The sequence below is a fragment of the Lithobates pipiens genome, unplaced genomic scaffold (assembly GCF_037356315.1).
Source record: "Lithobates pipiens isolate NorthernLeopardFrog02 unplaced genomic scaffold, aLitPip1_a1.2 Scaffold_13, whole genome shotgun sequence".
Taxonomy (NCBI): domain Eukaryota; kingdom Metazoa; phylum Chordata; class Amphibia; order Anura; family Ranidae; genus Lithobates; species Lithobates pipiens.
This window is the reverse complement of record NW_027507718.1, coordinates 319,204,483-319,232,314: the sequence shown is the minus strand read 5'-3', so window position 1 is coordinate 319,232,314 and position 27,832 is coordinate 319,204,483. Positions and strand designations below refer to the sequence as shown.

General features: G+C 42.4%; 1 protein-coding gene across 1 annotated transcript in view; it reads left to right on the top strand.

Annotated features, from left to right (window-relative positions):
- SLC7A11 (solute carrier family 7 member 11) overlaps positions 1 to 27,832 on the top strand; it is a 430,028-nt gene that overhangs the window by 346,216 nt on the left and 55,980 nt on the right. The window contains exons 10-11 of the mRNA XM_077476913.1: positions 13,431 to 13,580; positions 19,808 to 19,985. Of these exons, the coding sequence (XP_077333039.1) occupies positions 13,431 to 13,580; positions 19,808 to 19,985 (328 nt within the window). The remainder of the gene's footprint in view (positions 1 to 13,430; positions 13,581 to 19,807; positions 19,986 to 27,832) is intronic.

Below are 27,832 nucleotides of genomic sequence, written 5' to 3'. Positions count from 1 at the left end.
AGGCTCGCCAGTGCTCTTCCCTCTCTTGAAGCACCGGGACAATGTATGGGCTCCCCCACACCCTGAACACTCGTGCTTAAACTTGCAGGACCCCCCAAACTTACAGGAGCCCTCATTGTACTGCCAGCACACCCGACACTTTTTTCAGCCGGCAGTCCTGAGGAATGTGTACCCCCAGCTCCCCCTGAAGAAACTGAGGCGGGGCCCTCGCCGATGACATAAGTCGCATCCGGAGGTTAATCTTTTTGTGGACCCACCTAAGAGACGGGCGAACCGATCTGCGCTGCCATAATTGCTCATCATATCGAAGCCAAGCAGAACCATCATATACCCTGTGTGCCTCCCGACAGCGTCCATGTAACAGAACAGCGTTGAGCAATGCTCAGTGTTCTTCTCCCCAATAACGCTCGCCATAATGGCGAATGCTTGTAGCCAATGAACAAATGTATGTGGGATCAACCTGTACCTCTTCTCCTCTTCCTCGTCCTTGGAGTCATCAGGTTTCACTCTATCCAAGTTAAATTTTTGGCAGTAGCGAAAAAATCTCCACATACTCGCCCTTGCAAATCTTATCCCGGTCCTCCTGTTTTAGATGTGCTCCCAGCGGGCCCTCAAAACACACATACACCTCCCACTTTGCCGCATTCCGCAATCCTGACCACATCTGTCCTCCCTGCCGTCTCTGTGGCCTGCAACCTCCTCATGCGAGGGGACACCTCACCTGATGCGGGCCTGTCTGCCTCATCCTCTATGGTCCGCCATCTGACTGTGTAAGTAGTCTTTCACCGCTACCACCCTTCTCACTCTGGCTAGAATAACATCAATGTCGGCCATCATGGAGGAGAAGTGGAAAAACTGCCTCCTCCTGCAGATTCTTCTTCACACTGACCTCTTGGTTCCGCCTCCCCCTTAAATATAACCACTCCCCCTCAAGCTAAACTTCTGTCTTACCTTCCCCCTTTGTACTACTCCCATTACTTCTTTGCAAATTAACCCTTTATGTGTCTCCCTTAGACACACTGTCATGCCCGGCCCTACACTATCCATCCTTACAGTATTTGCATTCCAGGCCTCACTTGACTGATCAAAGAATAATCCAGCATCTTCAGATATCCCTGCCCTTTTTAAATACTCACCTGCACTATACAAAAGAAGTGGACATACAGTATGTTAGTTCAGGTCCTAAATGGCTTCCATATGTATATACAACACATGAGACATTAATGAGGTGTAACCACGTATTAACCCTTACATATTCATAGAAAACTCTTGCTTAAAAAGATACTTAGCTTGCATATATTGCAGTACATGTTCAAGTTGGCCAACGTTGTCTTTTTTGATTGTGGATGTTTATTGCTGGATTTTGGCCTGTGGCTCCAGTTGCGTCTGTTTGCCTCATATTGGTACTGTGTGTGTCCATACATTTACGGATATGCTAGTTTAGTAAAAAAGAGATTGTCAATCTGCAAGAGTGGGGACTGGCCAGAGATGGATCACTTTGATGCAATTGACCAACTTTACCTTGTATTGTAATATATATAAATTAGGATTACCCTTTTTTTTAGCTAAAAGCTGGCTATAATTAAGGGTAAATATTTAATTACACTTCTTCCCATAGACACACTCCTAAACCTTGTGGACAGCCTTCCCAGAAGAGTTAAAGCTGTTATAGCTGCAAAGGGTGAGCCAACTCAATATTGAACCCTACAGACTAAGACTGGGATGCCATTAATGTTCATGTGCGTGTAAAAGCAGGTGTCCCAATACTTTTGGTAATATAGTGTATGTTCAACTTTAATATGAATAAAATTACTTACATTAAAGATTAGTTGCAAGCGATGCTTTCCTCGGTGTAATACTATATACTCTATATAAAATGTTATTCAACCAAGTGAAAAAAATATTTTTAGCCATAACTATTTTGTTTTTCAGCATGAGATATTCATATTTTTTACAGTAGCATTTGAATTAAAAGATTTTACTCTTAATTAAAAAACAGGTACAACAGTTTTTGGAGCCCACTGAAGCATCACAGAGTGCAAAATAATACTATTACCCCTCCCCAGATCCATCAGAGCATGAGGCATAGCTAATGAAAGCTACACCAGCTGGAGCGTTAACCATATCCTGTTGCTAGCTGCTAGTTACAACAAATTGATGTGAATGCACATCAATCTTTCAGCTAAATGAAATGTAATGTATATCTAAAAACAGCAATGTGTCGAGCAACATTTCACATTATATTTAGATTGTCCTAAGCTTTTATATGTTCCACTGGCTGCTTCGTCAGTGACTTATTTTATTACAGCATTTTCAACTTCCCTTTGAGTGTTATGGTCTTTTTAATGGTTATAGATCATATAATGATAATAATGATTCATCCTCCTTACCAACCATTTAGTATCCTCCACTCCTCTCTACCAATCCCTCCACTGGCTTCCACTTACCCAACTATTAAAATTCAAAGTACTAACAATAATTTACAAAGCCATCCATAACTCTAAATAAGGAAATCACTTATTGAGAGAAGAACAAAATGCTGCACACCCCGCATAATATCAAATTTGAGCCATCCATAACTCTGCCTCAGCTACATCAATAACCTAGTCCCAAAATACCAACCAAGCTGCTCTTTGGTCCCCCCAAGACCTCCTGCTCTCTCTAGCTCCCTTGTCACCTCCTCCCATGTTCACCTCCAGGATTTCTCCAGAGCTTCTCCCATCCTTTGGAACTCCCTGACTGTCCCCTACTTATCCACCTTTAAACGATTCCTGAAAACCCTTCTCTTTAACCACTTCAATACCGGGCACTTAAACACCTTCCTGCCCAGACCAATTTTGAGCTTTCAGCGCTGTCGCACTTTGAATGACAATTGCGCGGTCGTGCTACACTGTACCCAAATGAAATTTGTATCATCTTTTTCCCACAAATAGAGCTTTCTTTTGGTGGTATTTGATCACCTCTGTGGTTTTTATTTTTTGCTAAACAAATAAAAAAATACCGAACATTTTGAAAAAAAAAATGTTTCTCCTTCACTGATGGGCACTGATGGGGATACACTGATGGACAATGATAAGGCGGCACTGATGGGCACCGATGAGGTGGAACTAATGAAGTGGCACTGATGAGGTGACATTGATGGACACTGATATGTGGCACTGATAGGCGGCACTGATGGGCACTGATAGGCGGCACTGATGGGTGGCACTGATGGGTGACACGGATGGGTGACACGGATGGGCACTGATAGGTGGCAAGAATTGGCACTGATAGCAGGCATGGATGGGCATGGATGGGCGGCATGGATGGGCATGGATAGGCGGCACAGGTGGTCATGGGTAGTCGGCACAGGTGGGCATGGGTAGGCGGCACAGGTGGGCATAGGTAGGCGGCACAGGTGGGCATGGATGGGCACTGATAGGTGGCATGGATGGGCAATGATAGGCGGCACGGATGGGAACTGATAGGCGGCATTGTATTATTATACTGTACTAATGGATGCCAATCAGTGCCAAGCAATAATGTATGCCAATCAGTGATGCCCATTGTGGGCACTGATTGGCATCCATTATGGGCACTGATTGGCATCCATTGTGGCACTGAGTGGAATCCCTGGTGGTCTAGGGTGGCATACCTTATCCTGACCATCCCTGGTGGTCTGGTGGCGTCCCTGGTAGTCCAGTGTGGGCATCCTCGGGGGGGCTGTGCTGATAATAGATCAGCACAGGCCCCCCCTGTCAGAGGAGCAGCCGATCGGCTCTCCTCTACTCGCGTCTGACAGACGCGAGTGAGGAAAAGCCGATCACCGGCTCTTCCTATTTACATTGTGATCAGCCGCGATTGGACACGGCTGATCACGTGGTAAAGAGTCTCCGTCAGACTGACACCCCGCAACAACGATCGCTGCGATGCGCGCCCCCGGGGGCGCGCAGCGGCACATAATCCTGATCACGTCATATGACGTCCGATCAGGATTATGAAACCACTTTGACACTGACATTTTGTAATAGGGCGGGCGGCAAGTGGTTAAAGAAGCCTATTCTGCTTCTAACTATAACTAACTCTGTTTTACTTTTTCCATCAGTTCATCCCCCCAAAGTTATTACCTTTTGTATCAATTGACCCTACCTTTTTAGATTGTAAGCTCTAATGAGCAGGGCCCTCTGATTCCTCTTTTACCAAATTGTAATATAACTGTAATGTCTACCTTTATTTTGTTAAGCGCTGCACAAACTGTTGGTGCTATATAAAACCTGTATAATAATAATAATAATAATGATCCTTAAAAAAACACACACTTTGAGGTAAGTGCCAGTATTGGAAAAAACTAAGAAATGTAAATTGGCCACACATAGACCAGTCTTACATCTGGGAGTAACTAGTCCATAGGGTCGGTTTTCTAAGAAATATATGTTTTTTTCAAGTTGAACTTCAGGTAGCTATAAAGAGCAAAGGATGTATTTATGTACTTTTTAAATCAATCATTCAAGAAAATACAAAGAAAACAGCACACAAGATCCTGATGGTGTAGTACAGAAATAGGCAATCCCCGACATGGGTGCCGCAAGCGGCACGCAGTGCCTCTTTTGCCGGCACTTAACTCCCTCCCCATCAGCAGAGTAGTGCAGGGAAGTGTCAGTGAGACACAGCTTCTGCCACACTAATGCATTCCAGTCTCACAATTCCCTATGCCGCACCTGCACTGAGGGGAAGGCATTGTGCCCCCACACATTTTAAAAGATGGGAAATATTGTTTGGTTCTCTAACTTTGCTGTAGCTGCGATTGTCCGCTTTGGTGATGGGGAAGTGATTGGGTGTCGCTCTGCTGGGGGACGGTCCCTGTTTCCAGGAGGAGGACTGTCATTGGCCACTGCTAAAGCCAATCACAGTCCTGATAGCCCCGTCCACCATCTGGAGGAAGATGACTCACTTGGTTGCCACTACCAATCTCACTCAGAAAGAAGGGATTTCACTGTGATTGAGAAAACCACAATCAGGTGACAGTTTGTGGAATTACTGTGGAGCTTCTGGGAACTTTGCTGAAATTATTCCTGAACCTTTGTGTCACTTACTACTTACCCCTGCACCCTGTGTTCCTTTAAGCCAGAGTCAGTATTCAGCCCAATGAAAATTACCCCTAACTTTTGCTGTGGCGCACTTTTTCTCAGTTACTTGGGCCCAACTTATTATCATGCACACAGGCCCACTGCTTTCAGAAAATGCCCCTGACCTGAGCTCATCATTGCACATCCATTCCAGATGCTTGTATGTGACATCACATACATCCCATACATCACATACATCACATACAAGCACGTGGGCTGGATGCAAGAGGTGGATCAGCAGGAAGAGTGTGCCAGGACAGGTAGATGTGTCTCATCTCTGCTTCCTTTCACCACTCTGCATAACACACATATCATATATGAGAAGAGGGTACAGTGGTTGAGCAGATGAGCAGGAGGGTACAGTGGTGGGGAAAATGAGCAGGAGGGGTTCAGAGGTGGGACAGAAGAACAGGAGGGTACAGAGGAGGGGCAGATGTGCAGGGATGTACAGTGGTGGAAGAGATGAGAAGGGGGTTCAGCAGTGGGACCGAAGAGCAGGGGGTAGAGCAGTGTGGCAGATGTGAAAGGAGATGTATTGGTGGGTCAGATGAGCAGGGGGTTAGTGGTGGGACAGGAGAACAGGGGGGTACAGAGGCGAGACAAATGTGCAGGAGGTACTTTGGTGGGGCAGGTGAGAAAGCAGGTTACAGTGGTGGGGCAGATGAGCAGATGGGTTCAGTGTTAGGACAGATGAGAAGGTGATTCAGCAGTGAGACAGAAGAGCATGGGGATACGGCAGTGGAGGAAATGTGCTGGGAGGTACAGTGGTGGGGCAGATGAGAAAAGGGGTACATTGATGGGGCAGGTGACCGGGGGGTTACAGTGGTGGGATAAAAGAGCAAGGGGGTACAGTGGTGGGACAGATGTGTGGGAGGTACATTGGTGGGAGGGAAGAGAAGGGGGTTCAGCGGTGGGACAGAAAAGCAGGGGGTACAGTGAAGGGGCAGATGAGCAGGAAGTTACAATGGTGGGACAGATGAGCGGGGGGGTTTAGTGTTGGGCCAGATAAGGGGGTTACAGTGGTGGAAAAGATGAATGGGGTTTAGTGTTGGGGCAGATGAGAAGGGGGGGTTCAGCAGTGGGACAGAAGAGCAAGAGGTACAGCGGTGGGGCAGATGTGAAAGGAGGTGCATTGGTGGGACAGATGAGCAGGGGGTTAGTGGTTAAGCAGAAGAGCAGGGGGTACAGAGGTGGAGCAGATGTACAGGGGGGTACAATGGTGGGTCAGAGGAGAAAGGAGGTACATTGGTGGGACAGATGAGGGGGGGTTACAGCGGTGAGGCAGATGAGTAGGGGAATACAGAGGTGGGGCAAATGTGCGGAGGGAACAGAGGTGGGATAGATGTGCAGGAGGTACAGTGGTGGGGCAAATGAGAAAGGGGTTTACAGTGGTGGGGCAGATGAGCAGATACGTTTATTGTTAGGACAGATGAGTAGATAAGTTCAGTGTTAGGACAGATGAGAAGATGGTTCAGCGGTGAGACAGAAGAGCATGGGGGGTACGGCAGTGGGCAGATGTGCAGGGAGGTACAGTGGTGGGGAAGATGAGAAAGGGGGAACATTGATGGGGCAGATGAGCAGGGGGTTACAGTGGTGGGACAGAAAGAACAGGGTGGTACAGTGGTGGGGCAGATGTACAGGGGGTTACAGTGGTGGGACAGATGAGCAGGGTGTTACAGTGGTGGGGCAGATGAGAAAGGGGGTACATTGGTGGGGCAGATGAGCAGGGGATTATAGTGTTGGGACAGAAGAGCTTAGTGGTACAGTGGTGGGACAGATGAGCAGGGGGTACAGAGGTGGGGCAGATGTACATGGTAATACAGTGGTGGGGCAGATGTGCAGGGGGTTACAGTGGTGGGACAGGTGAGCAGGGGGAAAAGTGGTGGGGCAGATGTGCAGGGTGGCACAGTGGTGGGGCAGAAGAGCAGGGTGGTACAGTGGTGGAACAGATGTACAGGGAGTTACAGTGGCGGGGAAGATGTGCAGGGGGTTACAGTGGTGGGACAGAAGAGCAGGATGGTACAGTGGTGGGGCAGAAGAGCAGGGAGGTACAGTGGTGGAGCAGATGAGCAGGGTGGTACAGTGGTGGGGCAGGTGTACAGGGGGTCACAGTGGGGAAATAGATTTGCAGGGGGGACAGTGATCTGAGGTGTTGAGTTGCATGAATTGGGGCTGATCTGAGGTGTGAGAGTGCAGAATGTTAATTTCTCACTACTAAAGTAGTTTACAGCATTTTACTTTAGAAAAAAAAGTCATTTTCATGATTGAGAGTGTGAAGTTGACCTTTTTTTAATAAAATTGGTACGCTAAATTTCTTTGAAAACATTTTTCGGTACACTGTGCTCAAAAGGTTGCCTACCCCTGGTGTAGTAGCTAAAACACAATTTATTAATAAAAGCAGAACTCAAGGTATTGCACTCACAAGCAGGAATGTCAAGAGGCAGCACCGACCCAGGATGGTGAAAGTCTAATCCTTATGCCGCACACAATCGGACTATCCGGCGGACTTAGTCTGGTGGACCAGAGTCCGCCGGACAATTTCGGCCATGTTTGGGCTCTGGCAGACTTTTTCTTCCGAAAAGTCCGGCGGACTTTGAAAGAAGACTTGACTCAAAATTGTCCGCCGGACTCAGCTTTCCGGTGGACAATCCGCTCGTCTATGTGCTAGTCCGCCGGACTTTCCAAATGAATGTGACTTCAGGTACGATGAGACTAGAGAAGGAAGTCAATGTCGTCACTTCCATCGGCGAGATTGAGACCTTGCGAGCCCCGTCACCTGATATGGGTTTTAAGGGTAACCCCTACGCCGAAAAATGGCGTGGGGGTCCCCCCAAAATCCATACCAGACTCTTATCCGAGCACGCAGCCCGACCGTTCAGGAAAGGGTGTGGGGATGAGCGAGCGCCCCCCCCCCCCCCCCCCCCGAACCGTACCAGGCCATATGCCCTAAACATGGGGGGTGGGTGTTTTGTTAAAATCGTGCAGCTGCAATGTGGATTTGTAGTTTCTCTCTAAAGCCGTACATCTTTGAAGCAGCATTTTGGATACATGCTGCAGATGCACCACTTTACAGGTAGAGTAAGCCCCCCCCCCCCAAGTTACTAGCTTTTAAGCAATTTTGCATTTCTAAAGGCACTTCTCCTTGTTTCCTTTTTGGGGTTGTCCACATCAGTGACATTGATATATGTTCCTTAGGGTGGGACCTGGGCCCCCATACTCATTTTAAGGCCCATAACTAAAAGATAAGCCAGCCAAGTGGGGACTAGCAAGATTAACACGTCAGTTCTCATAGACTGCAATGCTATTTGTTGTATAACTTTTGCCCATGTTTAGGCTCTTTGTTTGGCCCCCTGGACCGGGGGGGTGTTTGTCCCATCTGTAATTTTGTAGCATGCTGGATGATGTGCTTAGTTTTGGACGGGGTGGCTTATTTTGTGCTAGTTGCATTTGGGTTGGTCTGGGCATGCTCAGGGACTTTGATTTTTTTCTGTGGCTTTTGGTTTGTGAACAGCACTTGGATTTTTCTGGGCATGCTCAGAGAGTGTGTTTTTTGGGTTAATAATTTAAGGACATCCTTAACAGGTGTACCCACTTTGAAGTTCTGTCTCTACATTGGGTGAATTTGCATTTTGTGTGTTTCAGGGACTGTGCATGTGTCTTCAATTGCCTCATTAGCACGCAAACCTAGGTTATAAAGTGGTTAGGGATGTTTTTCAGCAGTCGGCACTGGGAAACTGGGCAGAGTTGAGGGAAAGATGGATGGTGCTAAATACAGAGATAGTCTTGAGCAAAACCTGTACCACTCTGTGTGTGATTTGAGGCTAGGATGGAGGTTTACCTTCCAGCAGGATAATGACCTCAAACACACTGCTAAAGCAACATTTGAGTGGTTTAAGCAGAAACGTGAAAATGTGTTGGAATGGCCTAGTCAAAGCCCAGACCTCAATCCAATAGAAAATCTGTGGACAGACATAAATATTGCTGTTCACAAGCGGAAACCATCCAACTTGAAGGAGCTAGAGCTGTTTTGCAATGAGGAATGGGCAAAAATCCCAGTGGTAAGATGTGGCAAGCTCATAGAGACTTATACAAATCGACTTGGAGCTGTGATAGGTGCAAAAGGTGGCTCTACAAAGTATTGACTAGGGGAGTGAATAGTTATGCACATTTAATTTTTCTGTTATTTTATCTTATTTGTTGTTTGCTTTGCAATAAAAAAAAACTTAAAGTTGTGGGCATGTTCTGTAAACCAAATGATGCAAATCCTCAAACAAGCCATGTTAATTTCAGGTTGTGAGGCAACAAAACATGTAAAATGCCAAGGTGGGTGAATACTTTTGCAAAGCACTGTAGCTGGCCAAAATACCAAGCCATTGACTGTGCAAGATGTAGAACCTGCAAACATGGCCTGTTCGGGGTACTTGATGATAGGGTTGAGAAGCACTTATTTAGAGCACTGGGCTAAAATCTAGCTCAAGACAATTCTATTCTAATTGTGGACATTTGAGGGAAACCAAGTGAGTGTTAGAAGCCCTGCTTGTATTTTTAGGTTGGGCTTTGTGTCCCTTTTCTGAAAATTGGCTTCACTTCCTGTCACATAGCCAAACAGGAAGTGAGGGTAAAACCCTACCAATGTCTTTCCTTGGGGACACACAGGCGATCCAACTAGTGTCCCCATTAGGCAAATTGCACTCTAGCACTTTGTTGTGCACACCCCAAATTATTAGATATTTTGGGGTTTATTAAAGGCAAATCCACTCTCCAATGCAAGTAAATCTGAGGGGAAGCACTGGTGATTTTATCATCCAATCATGTAGAAGCTGTTTCTTTTTAAATTTTCCTTGCATGTCCCCCTCGGATCTTCAGGACCTGCACTTCCAAGTGCACTTGTACTGCAAAGTGGATTTGTCTTTAGTAAATAAACCCCAAAGTCCAATATACCTAATAATGTGGGGTGTACACAGCAAAATGCTAGAGTGCAATTTACCTAATTGGGAAACTATTTAGACTGACCTGTGTGTCCCCAAGGAAAGACATTGGTAGGGTTTTACCCCCACTTCCTGTTTGGCTATGTGACAGGAAGTGAATAAATTTGAAGGAGAAAGTGGCAAAACTTGGGAGGTGTCTTCACCCTATCAGGGGTACAGACACCCCCTAAAACTGACAAGACTTCTAATCTCTCTGCACTCTATCCCCAAGCAAAAATAATAAACAATTTCATTTAGTTTAACTTTGCAAAGACACATTCCTAAGTTCAACTGTGATACATGTCAATGGCCCATATAGACCTTGTTTAATAGAAAACACCAATTGCCTTTCACTAGAAAAATGTTTAGTCCAGTCCTGGAAATCTACATCTGCTTTACTATTAATTTCCATAAAAATTGGGTTCCTGCACATAGATGCATGATAGCTGTGTATGTGAAATGCGCAACTGCTGTGTGCACAGAGGTATGTACCCGTGGCGCATATCTGGTTCCCGGAAGCGGTGGCCAGCACTCAAGAATGACATCACACCCCTCCAGGAAGTTGCTTGTACTGCTGCTAATTTCTTCCCACCACCATGCCCTGCTCACTGTTCTCTGAGGAAGAGATTATCCTTATTTGAAAATTAAGATAATTAGTTTTTGTTTTGTTTTTTACATGGGGTGGTGTTTATATGGGAGGAAACCCATGCAGGCACAGGGAGAACATGCAAACTCCAGGCAGATGGTGTCGTGGGTGGAATTTGAACCAGCAACCCTTTTTTTGCTGCTAGATGAAAGTTATAACCACTACACCATTGTGCTGCCCAAATATATATCTATAGATGTAGGTTCTTGTGTCCACCAGCCGAGATAAGTTGGGTAGATGCCACTCTCCACATTCTGGAGGCATAATAATGGTCTAGCACAGGGATCTTCAAACTATGGCCCTCCAGTTGTTCAGAAACTACAATTCCCATCATGCCTAGTCATGTCTGTGATTGTCAGAGTTTTACAATGCCTCATGAGATGAGATAGTTCCGCAACAGCTGGAGAACCGTAGTTTGAGGATTCCTGATCACTCTAGCATGTCTTGAAAAAAGGTGGTGCAATCTTCTTGGCCAATCTCTGTCCAACTCGATATTTAGGCAAAATAGATAATAGGAAGATGCACTTGAACAATTAATTCAAATGATAGGAAATCAATCAGGCTCTTGCACTAAATCAAATTTTTTTAAGATCTACAGTAACTGATTGCAGTGTATGGTCACCTTTAACCACTTACCGTCCGCCATATAGAAAAATGACGGTGGCAAAGTGGTTGTAATATCCTGACCGGACGTCATATGACGTGATTAGGATATTAAGCCGCTGTGTGCCCTGCGGGGCGCGCATCGCGGCGTTCGTTGTTGCGGGGTGTCAGTCTGACACCCTGCAACTACGATCTCAGTAAAGAGTCTCCGTCAGAGACTCTTTACCACGTGATCAGCCGAGTCCAATTACGGCTGATCACAGTGTAAATAGGAAGAGCCAGTGATCGGCTTTTCCTCACCCGCGTCTGTCAGACGTGAGTAGAGGAGAGCCGATCGGCTGCTCCTCTGACAGGGAGGGTCTGTGCTGATCGATTATCAGCGCAGCCCCCCCGAGGATACCCACACTGGACCACCAGGGACGCCACCAGACCACCAGGAGATGCCCAGCACCAGGTATGCTCCCTAGATCACCAGGGATGCCAGCCAGTGCCCATAATGAATGCCAATCAGTGCCCATAATGGATGCCAATCAGTGCCCACAATAGGCATCACTGATTGGCATGCATTATTGTTTGGCACTGATTGGCATCCATCCCTACAAAACTTTAAATTACAATGCCACCTATCAGTGCCCATCCATGCCGCCTATCAGTGCCCATCCTAGCCGCCTATCAGTGCCCATCCATGCCCATCCGTGCCGCCTATCCATGTCGATCCGTGCCACCCATCCGTGCCGCCTATCCATGCCCATCCGTGCCAACTATCCATGCCGCCCATCCATGCCAATCCATGCCACCTATCCATGAAAATCTGTGCCACCTATCAGTGCCTATTTGTGCCACTGTGCCACATGTCTATCTGTGTCGCATATCAGTGCCACCTATCAGTGCCGCCTATCAGTGCCACTTCATTGGTACCACCTCATCGGTGCCCATCAGTGCCGCCTTATCAGTGCCTGTCACTGCAGCCCTGTCAGTGCCCATCAGTGAAGGAGAAAACTTACTTATTTACAAAGTTTTGTAACTGAAACAAAAAAAAACATGTTTTTTTTTCAAGATTTTCGGTCTTTTTTTATTTGTTTAGCAGAAAATAAAAATCCCAGAGGCGATCAAATACCACCAAAAGAAAGCTCTATTTGTGGGAACAAAATGATAAAAATTTAGTTTGGGTACAGTGTAGCATGACCGCGCAATTGTCATTCAAATTGCGACAGCGCTGAAAGCTCAAAATTGGTCTGCTCAGGAAGGTGTATAAGAGTGCCCTGTATTGAAGTGGTTAAAGATCAAGATCTGAAGATATACATTTATTGGGTTTAAAAGCACTTTTCTGTTCTTTGTAATGTAATGAAAGACTTGGGTAAAAAAAAAAAAAAAAAAAAAAACATTTCAAAGATATATTAGAAGTGATAGGAATGAGGTTTACCATCAAAAGGGTTAATTAACTGAGAACACCTACTAATTGCTTAACACATCCAATGAGATTAAATGAATCAATTGTATTGGGCATGTGCTATTAGCAATGAGAAAACCTCAGTTACCCTAGCGACAGTTGCAGTTTACATACGCGGATATTTATTATCGTTATTTGCGATTCAAAGTGCACCGGTTCGGTTAATGACTTTTCCAGCTCACCAATTAATGTATGAATTGGCGTAATGCATTATTCTTAGTAAATCAGCCCTAATGCCTGTCAGAAATGTCACTTTTTGGCAGTGGAGGAATAACTATAGATGTAAGAATATGTTTTATGAGATGTACTGATTAATGTAATTTTATTCTGCATGGATTTCATCTTTAACAAACTTTTAGAAAAAAAAAAAAAAAAGTATATATATATATATATATATATATATATATATATATATATATATATATATATATATATATTTATATTATATATATATATATATATATATATATATATATATATATATATATATATATATATATATATATATATATATATATATATATATATATATATATATATATATGTGTATATATATATATATCTCACCTAAAATATGTCTTAGTAGATGTTCCTGTAACTGTTGTATTCACTGAATTTAAAGACTGATTCCATAATATAAAAACATTTCTATTTTGCAGCACCCTCTAACAATGTTAATGCTTTTCACTGGGGATATCTACAGCCTTTTGAATTTCCTGAGCTTTGCTCGAAGCTTTTTTCTTGGCCTGGTTGTTGTTGGGCTCATTTATCTGCGATACAAACGACCTGAGATGCATCGCCCTTTCAAGGTAGACTCACCTCTGTCTCTGTCTGACATTAATCTTTATACGCTATGCTGAACCTCTCAGTGTCACAGGAGATTGAAGGAGATTGTGTATCACCAACTTATATGTGTAAGCAACTGTAGTGGACAACAACTTCTACAAAATGGCTTGAATTGTTTTGGCTTGAGTTTTGGCATGCATGGTATTTTGTATTTTACACAGCTCTGATTTAGACAGAGAAACTTTATGTTTCTGCTCTTTGTAAGTACAAAGAAATGGCTCACATTTATGAATATTTTATTTTTTAATGATTTACAGCCTTTGCGGGCCATAAATGTTCTAGCACAAGATGGTTGAAACTTCTGTATTAGCATATTCTCATCCAAGCTTTTGTCACAGTACGTCAGTGGTTCAAAACCTGTGTTTGAATGATGATACCCTAAGCTAATATTTCAAAGCATGGCAAGTTGGTTTACTAGAAACCATGATTATTTATGCTAGAAATATTTTGAATTATAGTATAGAGTTTTACCTTCAAACCCCGTTTTGCTGTACATTATTTTTGGGATATCCATGCTTATTAACCATACTATTTTGCTTCTTAAAAAATCTCAAAAACCTCAGCAGATTATCTATCTATCTATCTATCTATCTATCTATCTATCTATCTATCTATCTATCATCACATGTAATGTTATGTGACAATATTGTTATTTGAAAGTCTTTTTAAAGCTGAACTCCAGCTTTTGCTATACTTTACATAGCTAATTTGGACCAGTCCCTCCCTAACATGTGAGGCCACTGGATGTGCGTTATAAACTGTATGTAGCTAAGGCAACAGACAGCATACCGTGTTCTGGGTTGGAGCCAAGACTTCCTTTCATATACCCGGAACACAGTAAATTCTATCTGATCCAAGTTCAGCCATTCAGAGAAAGCAATATATTCTACCAATGAATACAAAGCTTGCACTGATTGACTGAATCAGAGAGGTAGGCTGATGATGTCACAATCTCTGGCTCAGGGAATCAAAGGAAGCTTTTTATTCATTGCAGGAATACATCACTTTCTCTGAATGGCTGATCACCAATCAGATAGACTCTATTGTGTTCCGGGTATGAGACAAGAAGGTCTTGACTCTCATCGGAACACAGTGCTGTATGTAGCCTCAGCTACATACAGTTTATACTGCACATCCAATGGCCTCACATGTTTATGAGGGACATAGTTCATTTGGGCCAAGCCAAATGTAAAGTATATCAAAAGCGGAAGTCCAGCTTTAAGCCACAACTCATTTATTAATATGTCTGATGGAAGAACTGTGTAAAACAAAAGGGCTATTTCATTAAATCATTAAAGCATGGTATATGTACATGAGGTGCGTTCATGTATACAGTATATGTTAAATTACTGGGTAATGAGTAACATTATAATATATATATATATATATATATATATATATATATATATATATATATATATATATATATATATATATATTATATTATATTTCACAAGATACTGGCTGGCAGGTTTGGGAACAGTGTATACAGAATGTGTTATCTAGATTTCTCACCAACATATGGTAAGGGACTCCAAGATTTGTGATTGTTATGGAGGAAACTTGCTTTCTCAGGTAATAATAGGTTCTGGTGTAGACCTTGGCACCTGGAGGCTTTGTAGAGCTTTAGGTGGGATAAATCCTCCATCCCCACTTCCCAGGTCCACATTTTACTTCACTAAATAGTCTCAATTGTCTACAGGCCTTTTATATGTCAGCTGACCAATTCTCAGTGCTTCATTCCCCCTATATTACTTTGGGGCAGCCCAAAATTTGGGATTTTCTTTTACTTCCACTTTCAATGGCAATGATAATCTGGAAAAATAAAGAGGGTGAATCTCCTTAACCACTTTCAGACCGGACCATTTTGCAGGCCAATGACCAGGCCCCTTTTTGCGATTCGGCACTGCCTCGCTTTAACTGACAATTGCGCGGTCGTGCGACATGGCTCCCAAGCAAAATTGACGTCCTTTCTTTCCCACAAATAGAGCTTTATTTTGGTGGTATTTGATCACCTCTGCGGTTTTTTTTTTGCGCTATAAACAAAAATAGAGCAACAATTTTGAAAAAAACATTATTATTTTTTACTTTTTTTAATAAATATCCTCCAAAAATATATAAAAAAAACATTTTTTTTCCTCAGTTTAGGCCGATACGTATTCGTCTACATATTTTTTGGTAAAAAAAAATCACAATAAGCGATTATTGATTGGTTTGCGCAAAAGTTATAGCCTTTACAAAATAGGGGATAGTTTTATGGCATTTTTATTAATATTTTTTTTTACTAGTAATGGCGGCGATCAGCGATTTTTATTGTGACTGTGACATTATGGTGGACACATCGGACATTTAAGACACATTTTTGGGACCATTGTCATTTATACAGCAATCACTGCTATACAAATGCAGTGATTCCTGTATAAATGACGCTGGCAGTGAAGGGGTTAACCAGTGGGTGCCAGTGTAGGGGTTAAGTGTTCCTAGGGGTGTGTTACTAACTGTGGGGGGCTGGGCTTTGTTTTAGTGAACACTGATCTCTGCTCCAATCACATGGAGCAGAGATCAGCATCACTTGTTGCTAGGCAGAACGGGAAGATGCACCTCTTCGTTCAGCCGCCCCATGAGACGATCGCGGGTATGCCCGCAGCGATCGAGTCCGCGGGACCCGCGACCGGACTCATGGGGGTCCCGACCGGCATGCGAGCGGTGAGGCACTCACGATGGCAGGGCAGCATTTAAAACTGGACTTACCTTTACACCAATATGCCTGCCCGTACCATTCTGCTGACATACATCGGCGTGCGCCGGTTGGGAAGTGGTTAATGGTGGCACAGACAGCAATAAAAACTGACAAGTGCTCTAACCCCTCTCCACTCTGTCCAAAAAAAAGACGTTTTCTTCCGGTTATATCTAAGTGACTCAGATGAGCAGATGGGGTGTTTGTTTTGTGCAGGAAGGTTCTATAAAGCCCTGCTGCATTAGAATGTTTAGAAAAATAAAATAAAGATATACAAAATGAAATGTAAACAATGTCCATATGAATAAAGTCACTCTTTCTACTAAAGTGTCATAATATAATATGTGAACATATTGTATCTCCTCAGTTTCCAGTGACACAATATATAATACAATTGTTCTGCTTGCACCTTCACCATAAAAACAAACAGCACCTACCCTGATAATCCTTCACCATACAGTAAAAATGCACACTCACCACAAGGATATGCTGTCTAGATATAGAACAGCAATAAACGCATGTTACATCATATCCATCCAGGTCTCTCTCTCTCATCAAGTGGTCTGATCAAACCAATCACCAGGGGTCAGTATATGTACACACATCCACAAAGAATCACTAACCATAAGGCCATGTTCACATATGTGTAAATTGGATGTGGTTTTAGCAGAGGCAGCTCTAGGCTTTGTGGGGCCTTAGGCAAAACTTAGACATGATGCCCCACTCACACCCATAATGTGAAAAATAATTCAAGCAAGAAAAATGTCTACAGAAAGATGCATGGATCTAACACACAGGTGATAAGCACCACTTCCAGAGTACCCTCCTCATCCATAAGACATATGCAGCCAATGCCAGAAGGGGTGAGCGAGAGAGGGGGAGGTGAGAAAGAGAGAGGGGTGATAGAGAGAAACCTAGCCCTGTCCCTGTCTGCAGCTCCTCCTGTGCCCCATGTCCCACTCTGCAGTTCCTGTCTGGGAAGGTTTGTATGATGCTTGTTACAGTACCTTCCATGCCAGCAGGATGTTCATGATGACCAGCAGCAAGCAGGGTCCATTATTGTTCCGGGTGGGGACAGTGTTCTCCTTCCAGAGGATCTGTTTGCTCTGAGATTGAGTGGTCCCTGGCCGACAGCACTTTCTGCCATCTTTGTTTTCTGGGCCCAATCAGCCTGTCCTCCGCTCCTTTGAGGTCTTCAGAGCTCTTCTCCCTCCAGGGCTATTGGTCCTTGCTGCTGATGCTGCTCACCTTCCCCACCAGGCCTGGACTCAGACAAAAAAAAGGGGCCCAGGCATTTTAGACTGAGCAGTCCATGAGACTGATCCCCTCCCTATTCTCCATCCTGACAGATCCCCTGCAGCACCCAGCGGGGGGAAAGGAGACTGGAACCTTGCAGAGGTGTGGGGGGCCGGGAAAGAGCACAGGAGTGACGGATAGCATGGGAGTGAGGTGGAGAGCACTGGGGGGAAGAGAGCAGGCAGGCTGAGAGCACTGAGGGGGTGTAGAGCATGGGGGCAGAGATTAGGGGGGAGATGGAGAGCACTGGTGGGGCAGAGAGCACTGGTGTGGGGGGGGCAGAGAATACTGGGGGAGCCAGAGAGCACTGGGGGCAAAGAGAATAGGGATGGGGGGCACAGGGGCTGGGGAGCACGGTGGGGTGGAGAGCACTAGGGAGAGGAGCCAAGGAGCACAAGAGAGCATGGGGCGGCGGGGAGCATATGGGGGGCAGAGAGCACAGAGGGAGCTGAAGAGCACTGTGAGGGGGAGCTGTAGAGCATGGTGTGGTGGAGAGCACGGTGGGGTGGAGAGCATAGGGGGAAGCCAGAGAGCACATGGGGGGGTGGGCAGAGAGCACTGTGGGGTGGAGTGGAAAGCACTAGGTAGGGGAGCCATGGAACACATGGGGGGCAGAAAGCACTGGGGGAGCTGAAGAGCACTGTTTAGGGAGAGACTGAGAGCATGGGTGCTGGAGAGCACTGGGGAGGGAACCAGAGAGCAGAGGGGGGCCAGAAAAGATCATAGGTCATGGGTAGGACATGGGGGACCAAGAGCATGGTGGGGTGGAGAGCACAGGGTGGCCGGAGGAGATCATGGGGGTGGACCCAGGTAGCACATGGGGGGAACTGGAGAGCACTAGGAAGGGTAGCCAGGGAGCACATGGAGGGCAGAAAGCACTGAGGGAGCTGAAGAGCACTGTGTGGGGAGCTGGAAAGCAAAGTGAGGTGGAGAGCATGGGGGACAGTAATCAGATGGGGGTATGAGAGCACTGCGGGGCGGAGAGAAGATGGGGAGACTGAGAGCATGGGGTGGGGTGGAGAGCACAGGGGGGCCAGAGAAGATCATGGGGGTTAAGCAAGGGAGCACGGGGGGAATCGAGAGCATGGGGTGGAGTGGAGATCACAGGGGTTGGGCTGGAGAAGATCATAGGGGTAGAGCCAGGGGGCAGCAAAAAAGCTGGATAGGAGGAGTGGCGGAGCCGCCGCATATAGAAGAATTGATCTTTCCCTATTCCTCCTGCAGCCGGTGAATGCTAGTTTCTCCTCCCCCTCCTGCAAACATTTAGTGGCTGCAGGGGGAATATGGAAAGATCAATTCTTCTATATGCTCCTCCTATCCAGAAGCACAGGAGGGCTGCATGGCCAGGCACTCACTTTCTCTCCGGACGGCCAGGCAGCATCAGAAGATCGGATCCACTGAAGCTCCTTCCCCTTCACAGTCATTCGGCTGCACTGCTGGATAGTTTCTGTCCCTGACTGCTGAACTGAATTGACGGTCAGGTCACAGGTGAGCGGTGCGTTCTGAAGGAGCAGCCCAGATACCCCTATGGTTACCCGCAAGCATTGCTGAGATTGCACCTGGAGTCGGGTACTGGCACCTATAGGTCTTTGCCGTCTCACTCCCTGGACCTGCTGCCACCAGACCGGGATGCTCCATTATTGGCAGTGCTCAATCGGTCAGTCCGCCCCTGGGCCATGGAGTCCTGGCAGCGGGGGGAAGGGGGAGGTGGAGCCGCCGGTGCCAACATTAGTACTGATCAGAGGCAAATCAGGTGACCGCAAGGCCCCTGGGAGTGCGAGGCCTTAGGCCTCCACCTAATTAGAGAGCCGCCTCTGGGTTTTAGCCACATCCAATTCACAGTGAATGTGAGCAGCTTCACACATGTACAGGGCCGTTTCCAAAAGGGCCCTGTGCATTTTTAGGTCCAGTTCAGGTGCGAATTCAGGCCAAAATTTATACCTGAATCACACCTGAACCAGTGAACAGAAACGCACTGGACCGGGCTGAAAACCATGGCTGCACATACTGTATGTGGACCCGGCCTAAGAAAAAAATAATGGGCATTTAAAGCCTCTTAAAAAATAAAAATAGCTACTGTAATCTTGCCTTTCCTATTTACTACAATACCATTTGGTGATATGATGTTTTTATTTACTTCATTGTTCTTTATTTCAGGTTCCCATTTTTATTCCAGCATTGTTTTCCTTCACCTCCATGTTAATGGTTGCTCTGTCATTATATTCAGACCCTATAAACACTGGGATTGGATTTGCAATTACTCTGACAGGAGTGCCAGCTTACTACCTCTTTGTTGTCTGGGATAACAAGCCAAAATGGTTCAGAAGATTTTCAGGTATGGTACAATATCATTTTTGCATTATAAAGAAATATCAGAGGGATTAAAGAAATCATGTGACCATACCATTGATAATAAAACATTTACATTTTCTTAGTAAGAATTTGAAGCATTTTAAGTAAGTCCTCATTTACCTCTGTAGCTATAGGCAATAAATCTTCAAAATTCACAACAGAGGCATCGAACTTTCAATTTCTTTCACTCTTACTTTCTATGGCACCAGAATCTTGGATGGATGCAAGCCCTCTAATGTAAACAAAGAGCTGCCAGAAAGCTTCTAGAAATCAACTGAAACCAAACTTTAGAGGTTATGTTGTATATCGGAATTACTTATATATTACATATAGGGATGGCTTGGTGTAAAACCCTTTAATGCCTAAGCATTAAAGTGGAAGTAAACTCCCCTATCGTTTTCAGCCAAGGAAGCTGCCATCTTTGCCTCTGTTTAATCTTCAACTGCTATGGTGCTGCACATGTGATTCGTTATGATACCAGCCATTGGATGGTTTGATAGTTTGGCTGAGAGCACAGCCAATGTGCAGTTAGCATTCCCGGCATGCCTTTTTTTTTTAACTGTTTAAATCCATGGGTTTACTTCCACTTTAATGCCTAAGCATTTCTGCCATTTGTTGCTTACAAGTTAAAATCCATAATTTTTGCTCAAAAATGACTTATAGAGTAGAGAGAAGGACAGTGATCTCAAAATGCCCCAAAGATGCTCCTTGCAGGACTTTTCTTAACATCCCGCAAGCGCACCGCCCAAGTGTGAAAAGTCACACTGAAATGAACGGGAGGCAGTTTTCAGGCGCTATTTCTATCGCTAAAATGCCTGAAAACCAACTCAGTGTGAAAGGTGTCTAATAGTCAGTGACAGGTACTCTTTATGGAGAGATCTGGGATCTATAAGACCCCAAATCCCTCCTTTGCACTTACAAGTATTTGAAATGCCAAAATCTGCATTTTGGAATACTATTTTTTTTTAATCTGCGCCACTGGCAGCCGAGTAAACTGGAAGTGATATCATGACATTGCTTCCAGGTTTCGGCTTCATTCGGGTCTTTAGCCAGCTGCGGGCATGTCGGCTGGTTTTTCAGGCTTCCTGGTTGGACGGGAGAGCCTAGGAGAGCTGAAGGGGGGGCTGTCATTGTTGTTAATACTTTTGGGCACTGAGAACAGCATGCAGAATAAAAAAAAAGTGTCAAGAATTTGTAATTTGAATATTTGTTCTAACCTGGAAAGTAATAAAGACAGGGAATTCATGTTTTCTGTAGACATGTGCAGTTCGTTTCATTCCAAATTGAAATTCTGACAAATTTTTCATTTTCGGAAATTCTGATGTATCCGGATTTCCGAATGCCAATAGTACAGAATTTAAATGAATCTGAAATAGGAAAAAAAAATTGGATAAAATTTGAATTTGAATCAATTCAAATAGTCTTCAAATCAATTTTGAATACATTTTAAATTAGAATAGTTTTCAAATTCAAATAGTTTTCACATTTTAATTTGAAAAAGAGTTTGAGCACGAATAGTTTTTGATTTGTTTTCCAATTTCCACTGAGAATAAAACAGAATAGAAAATAAAGGAACAGAATATAAAACATAGAATATAATAGAAAATAATATATCAGAAAATAAAAGAATAGAATATGATAGAGTAAAACAGAACAAAATAAAATAGAAAAAAAGAATAGAATAGCATATAATAGAATAAAACATCATATAATAAAATAGAATATAACCATCTTCTGAAAGAAGAATAAATAATACATACATTTGAATTCAAATACATAAGAATTTAATAGACTAGAAAAAAAGAATATACTAGGCTATAATAGAATAGAAAAGAATATAATTTAAAAAAAAATACTCAAATAGAATAAATTTGAATAGAATAGAAAAGAATAGATTAGAATAGAATTGAAAATAACAGAATAGTATGAGGAAAAAAACAGAATAGATTAGAAAGAATATAACCATCTTCTGAAATTTGAATTTTGAATGGAATATATTTGAATAGGAAAATAATAGAATATGAGATAGAATAGAATAGAAAATAATATAATAGAAAATAAAATAATAGAATAGAAAAGCATAGAATAAACAAATAGAAAAAAAAATTAAAATAGAATAGAAAAGAATAGAATAGAAATAATATAGCCATTTCCCAAAATTCAAATCGAATCAATTTGAATTTGAATAGAATAGAAAATAATAGTTTAGAAAAGGAAGACGGTTATATTCTTTCTATTCTAGTCTATCCTGTTATTTTTTTCTATACTATTCTATTATTTTCTATTCTAGTCTAATCTATCCTTTTCTATTTAATTCTAATTGATTGTATTTGGATTTTGGGAAATGGTTATATTGTTTCTATTCCATTCTATGCTATTGTTTTTTTTATTCTATTCTTTTGTATTCTATTCTTTTCTATTCACATTTCAGAAGACGGTTATATTCTTTCTATTTTCTTCTATTCTTTTTTTTATTCTATTTTATTCTATTTGTTTATATTGTATTCTATTCTGTTCTTTTATTTTCTATTTTTGTTCTGCTTTAGTCTATTCTTTTATTTTCCATTATAGTCTTTTCTATTCTATTCTATTGTCTCTGTTCTATTCCTTTATTTTCTATTCTATTTTATTCTCTTTGGAAATTGGAAAACAAAATCGAAAAGCACTTGAATTCGAAAACTTTTCGAATTTGAAAACTATTCGAATTCAAAAACTCAAATTTATAAACGATTTGAATTAAAAAAAAACTATTCAAAATTGATTTGAAAACTATTTGAATTTTGAAAATTTGAATTGACTTATAGAGAAAAAAAAATCCGAAAATGCATTAAACAAATTTAACTAAACAAATTTATGTAAACAATAAATCAAAAAGGAACAAAACTATTTTTTTTTCGTACTGCACATGTCTAGTTTTCAGAGGGAAAGTTCATGCATGAGTAACAAACTCCATACACCAAACTTTCTTTGAATGATCTTAGTGGAAAAAAACATCAGAAAGCGATAATTTACAGTAAGTAGTCAGAAATCCTTCTTTGTCTTCACCTTACTAAAAAAATTGATCTCTGGTCCAGTTGGCTACTGTAGGTTCATATAATATCAACATTTTGCTGTGTTTTAAATAATGTACTTTGAGCATAATAAGGTTGTTAACAACTTTATAACTGTATACGATATTCCATAATTAACCTAAAATACTTCCTAACATGTTACTGCATGTTTTTTTCTTCTTTTTTTTTTTTTTTGCCACAAAATGATTTACTTGTTTAAATGTTTTATTGGCAATTAACGAGAAAAAGGAACAGGTACATATCACTACATAGTATACAGCAGTAAAGGGAGTAGCTCTGACTCATCGAAGTTGGGTTGTAGATAAGGTGACACCCAATGACTCCAGAGTTTTTCATATTTACTCACTCTGTCCAGCAGAACTGCCTTTATCTTCACATGAATTATAGCCTGTGTGATCCTATGTTTAGCTTCAACAACACAGAGACGGGGAGATTTCCAGACCACATAATTATGTTAATCATTTACTATTGTGTTTTATTGACTTGGAGTGGCATACAATGGCCAAGAAAGCACTAATGAAATAACATTCACATTATATTTCTAATTGCTACCCAAGTCCGTTTGTAATTCTATGTTAAAGAGCAAGTAAACCCTCATGGCTTTTACTTTCTCTCTTTCCCCTGCAAAGTAAAAGCATAAAAGGCTATTAAGCATCTCATACTAGCCCATTATGTTGCATTTACCTGCAAAGGAAGCTCCAGATGTCACCGCTGTCCCCGCTATGTGGAAGTGTTCATTTTCACCCCTCTTCCTTCCAGGACCATGGACTCTCCGGAGTCGCGTGCCGTCACTCCCACACATGCGCACAGGAGCCGCCAGACATGGCACAAACCCTTTAGAAATGGCACGGTTGTGCCCTTTCTATAGTTTGCATGTGCCGATCATGCACGCGTATATAGTAAATATCTCCTAAACTGTACAGGTTTAGGAGATATTTCCAGTACCTACAAGTAAGCCTTACTATAGGCTTACCTGTAGGTAAAAGTGGTTAAACAGGGTTTACAATCACTTTAATAACATTACCTTTCTATCTACTATATCTGCTGCTAAAGAATGATCTATTTTTAATAGACATGTGCATTCATTTTCATCCGAATGCATTTTCGTCTGAATTTCGGGGATTTTCGTTATCGTTTTAACAAACGATACTGAACGTGAAGAATCCGTAAACCGAAAGATTTGACGTAAACAAATGCTTTATTTTAGTTTTCGTTGCAACAGTTCAATATAGATAGGAGATTCTGACAATAGCGATCTGTGTCCATCTAACCTGTGGTCGAATGTGCCTAACCTTAGCTCTATTAGTCCAGGAGTATTCTACATAGAGAGAAAAGATTCAACACGAAGATTTGACATAAAGAGAAAAAAATGAACATTATAGAGATAATAGCAAAAAAGGTCGAATGTGCCTAACCTAACTCTATTAGTCCGAGATTTTTCGACATAGAGACATAGAGAGAAAAGATTCAACATGAGGATTCGACGAAGCAGTCGCCACGAGTGGACATTTATGGTCAAATGCTCTGCCCATAGGCTATAGAAGAATTCTAATGTTGGTTGACTAGTGATAATATTTAATAAATATAATTATTACTAGTTTCATACAACATTAGAATTCTACTATAGCTTGTAGGCGGAACATTTGACCGGAAATGTACGATTGCAGCGTCATACTGTTTAGCTGTTCCATTGAATCTTCTTAGAACATTTGACACCATAAGCCTTCAATGACAGATTCGGCCTTAATTATTTTGGATTTTCTGATGAATGCATTTTTTAACTAAATTAAATAAATAAAAACTAATTTCAGGAGTAACTAAATAAATGTATACTTCGGACAAAAACTAAATTCTGAAACAAAATATTTTAGTGTGCACGTGTCTAATTTTTAATAATAGCAATGTTGTAATGGTTGCCCATAGTCAAAAAGAGAGGTCCTTCTGTGTCTCTTCCCCTAATTGGAACTCCCACATCTTACCACTCAGCATTCCAAAAACCTTTAAACATACTGCCCATCATTTTGAGATGGGAATGAGGGACACCTACTAGCAAACATAGGTAGGCATAGGGCACGCCCCCTGTCACACCCCCTTAAAGGAGAATTAACCAAAAAAAGGTTAATTGAATGAATGAATGAAAGAATGAATGAAAGACTTGTATAGCGCTGTAACTGCAAACTGAATTGCCTCGAGGCGCTTTGATCCATCCTGTGCTTCCTGCTTGTTAGAAGAGGTGGGTCTTGAGTTTTTTACTGAAGGCCCGATGGTTTTCTTCCATGCGGATGTCAGTGGGTAGAACGTTCCATAGCCGAGATCCTTGGACTGCGAATCTTCGTTCTCCCTTGGATTTGAATCGGGATGTAGGAATGATGAGGAGGTTTTGACTAGTTGATCCAAGTCTGCGGATGGGTGTGTAGTGATTTATTTTCTCACATAGGTATTGAGGAGCGTTTCCTTGTGTGCATTTGTGGGTGAGGCAGAGGGTCTTGAAAGTGATCCGATCCTTAACGGTTAGCCAATGAAGGGTCCTTAGGGCCAGGGAGATGGATTCCCAGTTTTTTTTTCCAGTGACTAGTCTTGCTGCCGTGTTTTGGACGACTTGTAGACGTGCAATCAGGGCTTTTTTTTATCACTACTATTGCTTTATATTGTCTTTTAAAATTTACAAATGCAGCCATTTAGAATTTGGATGAAAGGTTTAGCGCTGGGAAACACTTTTTGAAAGACAAAAAGTGCATTTTATATACAACTATATAGATCAGACCAAAATGAGAGACAAATGAGAGGGAAAGAGGGACAGAGGAACATTGCTCCAAATCACGGACAGTCCCTCAAAAGTAGGAACAGTTGGGAGCTATGCCCTTAAATGTCCTTGTACTTCATGCTTCAGATAAGTAAATAACATGATTTGAAATATTCTCTTCCATCTCATTCCTGGCTTCTGTAGTATCTGGTGAGAGTCTAGCCATAAAATGACATATCATATACAAATTCCCCATACCACTTTTTTCTGCTCCTTTTTGCTGGAGCTTATAAACTTGTAAGAGCATGACTTTTTATTTATGCAGTAAAACCTTGGATTGAGAGTAACTTGGTCTGAGAGTGTTTTGCAAGTCAAGCAATGTTTTTAAATAAATTTTGAGTTGATAACCAAGAGATGCCTTGATATACAAATAGCATCATGTCACAACTGAGTATAAAAGAGAAGAAAGGTGCCTCCAAGTGTAGCAATATGGTTACGTTTAATGAAGGAACAACATTTAGCAACTCACATGGTTGATGATTAAAACAGGCACATCTAAGTATCCGGAGTAAAGCTGTACATGCAGACTGTCCATCCCACTGCCATCAATGTCATCCCTTCCACGCTGTGCTCCATGAGCGGTTCAAGCCTCGCTTTCAGATTGCTCTACTGCATGGTAGTCTTCCCAGTCACAATTGCAGTCTGACAGCAGTGAGAGACGGAGGTGCGGAGGATGGTCTATGTGGACAGCTTTACCCTGGATGCCTCAATACTTAGATGCGCCTCTTTTAACCACTTCAGGCCTGGGAAGGATTTACCCACTTCCTGACCAGGCCATTTTTTGTGATACGGCACTGCGGCGCTTTAACTGACAATTGCGCAGTCGTGCAACACTGTAACCAAACAAAATTGATGTACTTTTTTTCCTACAAATAGAGCGTTCTTTTGGTTGTATTTGATCACTTCTGCGTTTTTTATTTTAACTTTTTTATTATAAACAAAAAAGACTGACAATTTAGAAAAAAAAAACAATGTTTTTAACTTTTTGCTATAATAAATATCCCCAAAAAAACAAAAAGTTTAGGCTTTAGAATATGTATTCTTTTATATATTTTTGGTAAAAAAAAATCACAATAAGCATATATTGATTGGTTTGTGCAAGAGTTATAGCGTCTACAAAATAGGGGATACATTTATGGCATTTTTATTATTTTTTCTTTTTTTTACTAGTAATGCTGGTGATTAGCGTTTTTTAGCGGGGCTGCAACATTGCGGCGCACAGATTGGACACTTTTGACACTTTTTTGAAACCATTGACATTAATACAGCGATCAGAGCTAAAAATAGTCACTGATTACTGTATAAATGCTGATGGTAGGGAAGAGGTTAACACTAGGGGGCGATCAAGGGGTTAAGTGTTCCCTAGGGAGGTGTTTCTAATTGTGGGGCGAGTGGATTGACTGGGAGTAGAGAGAGATCTCTGTTCCTGATCACTAGGAACAGCAGATCTCTCTCTACTTCCCTGACAGAACTGGGATCTGTCTGTTTACATTGACAAACCCCCATTCTGGCTCTCTGAGGAGCGATCATAGGTCACCGACGGACATCAGAACCACCAGTGTCCCCTATAGTTCTTAAAGCAGCTGACGTACATCTACGGAGGTTTGCACAGCCATGACCGTGGTTGGTCGGCAAGAGGTTAATGATCAACCATGTGAGTTGATAAATGTTCTACCTTCATTAAATGTAATATATTGCTACACTTAGAGGCACCTCTCCTCTTTTTTTATACTCTGTAGCTCCTGCTGGATTTTGCTTCTAATCCCCTTCTGCTGCCATTTATGGTTACACAACCATTGCTATAAACTTTTTATATGGACTATAAACTGAAGGAATTATGAACAAATGGTTCTGGAATGAATCATCCAATATTTCTTTCTTAAGGGGAAACTTGCTTTGGATTACAAGGAGGGATGACCCAAACACCCTACACCCCCCCCCCCCCCTGGTTTGGTT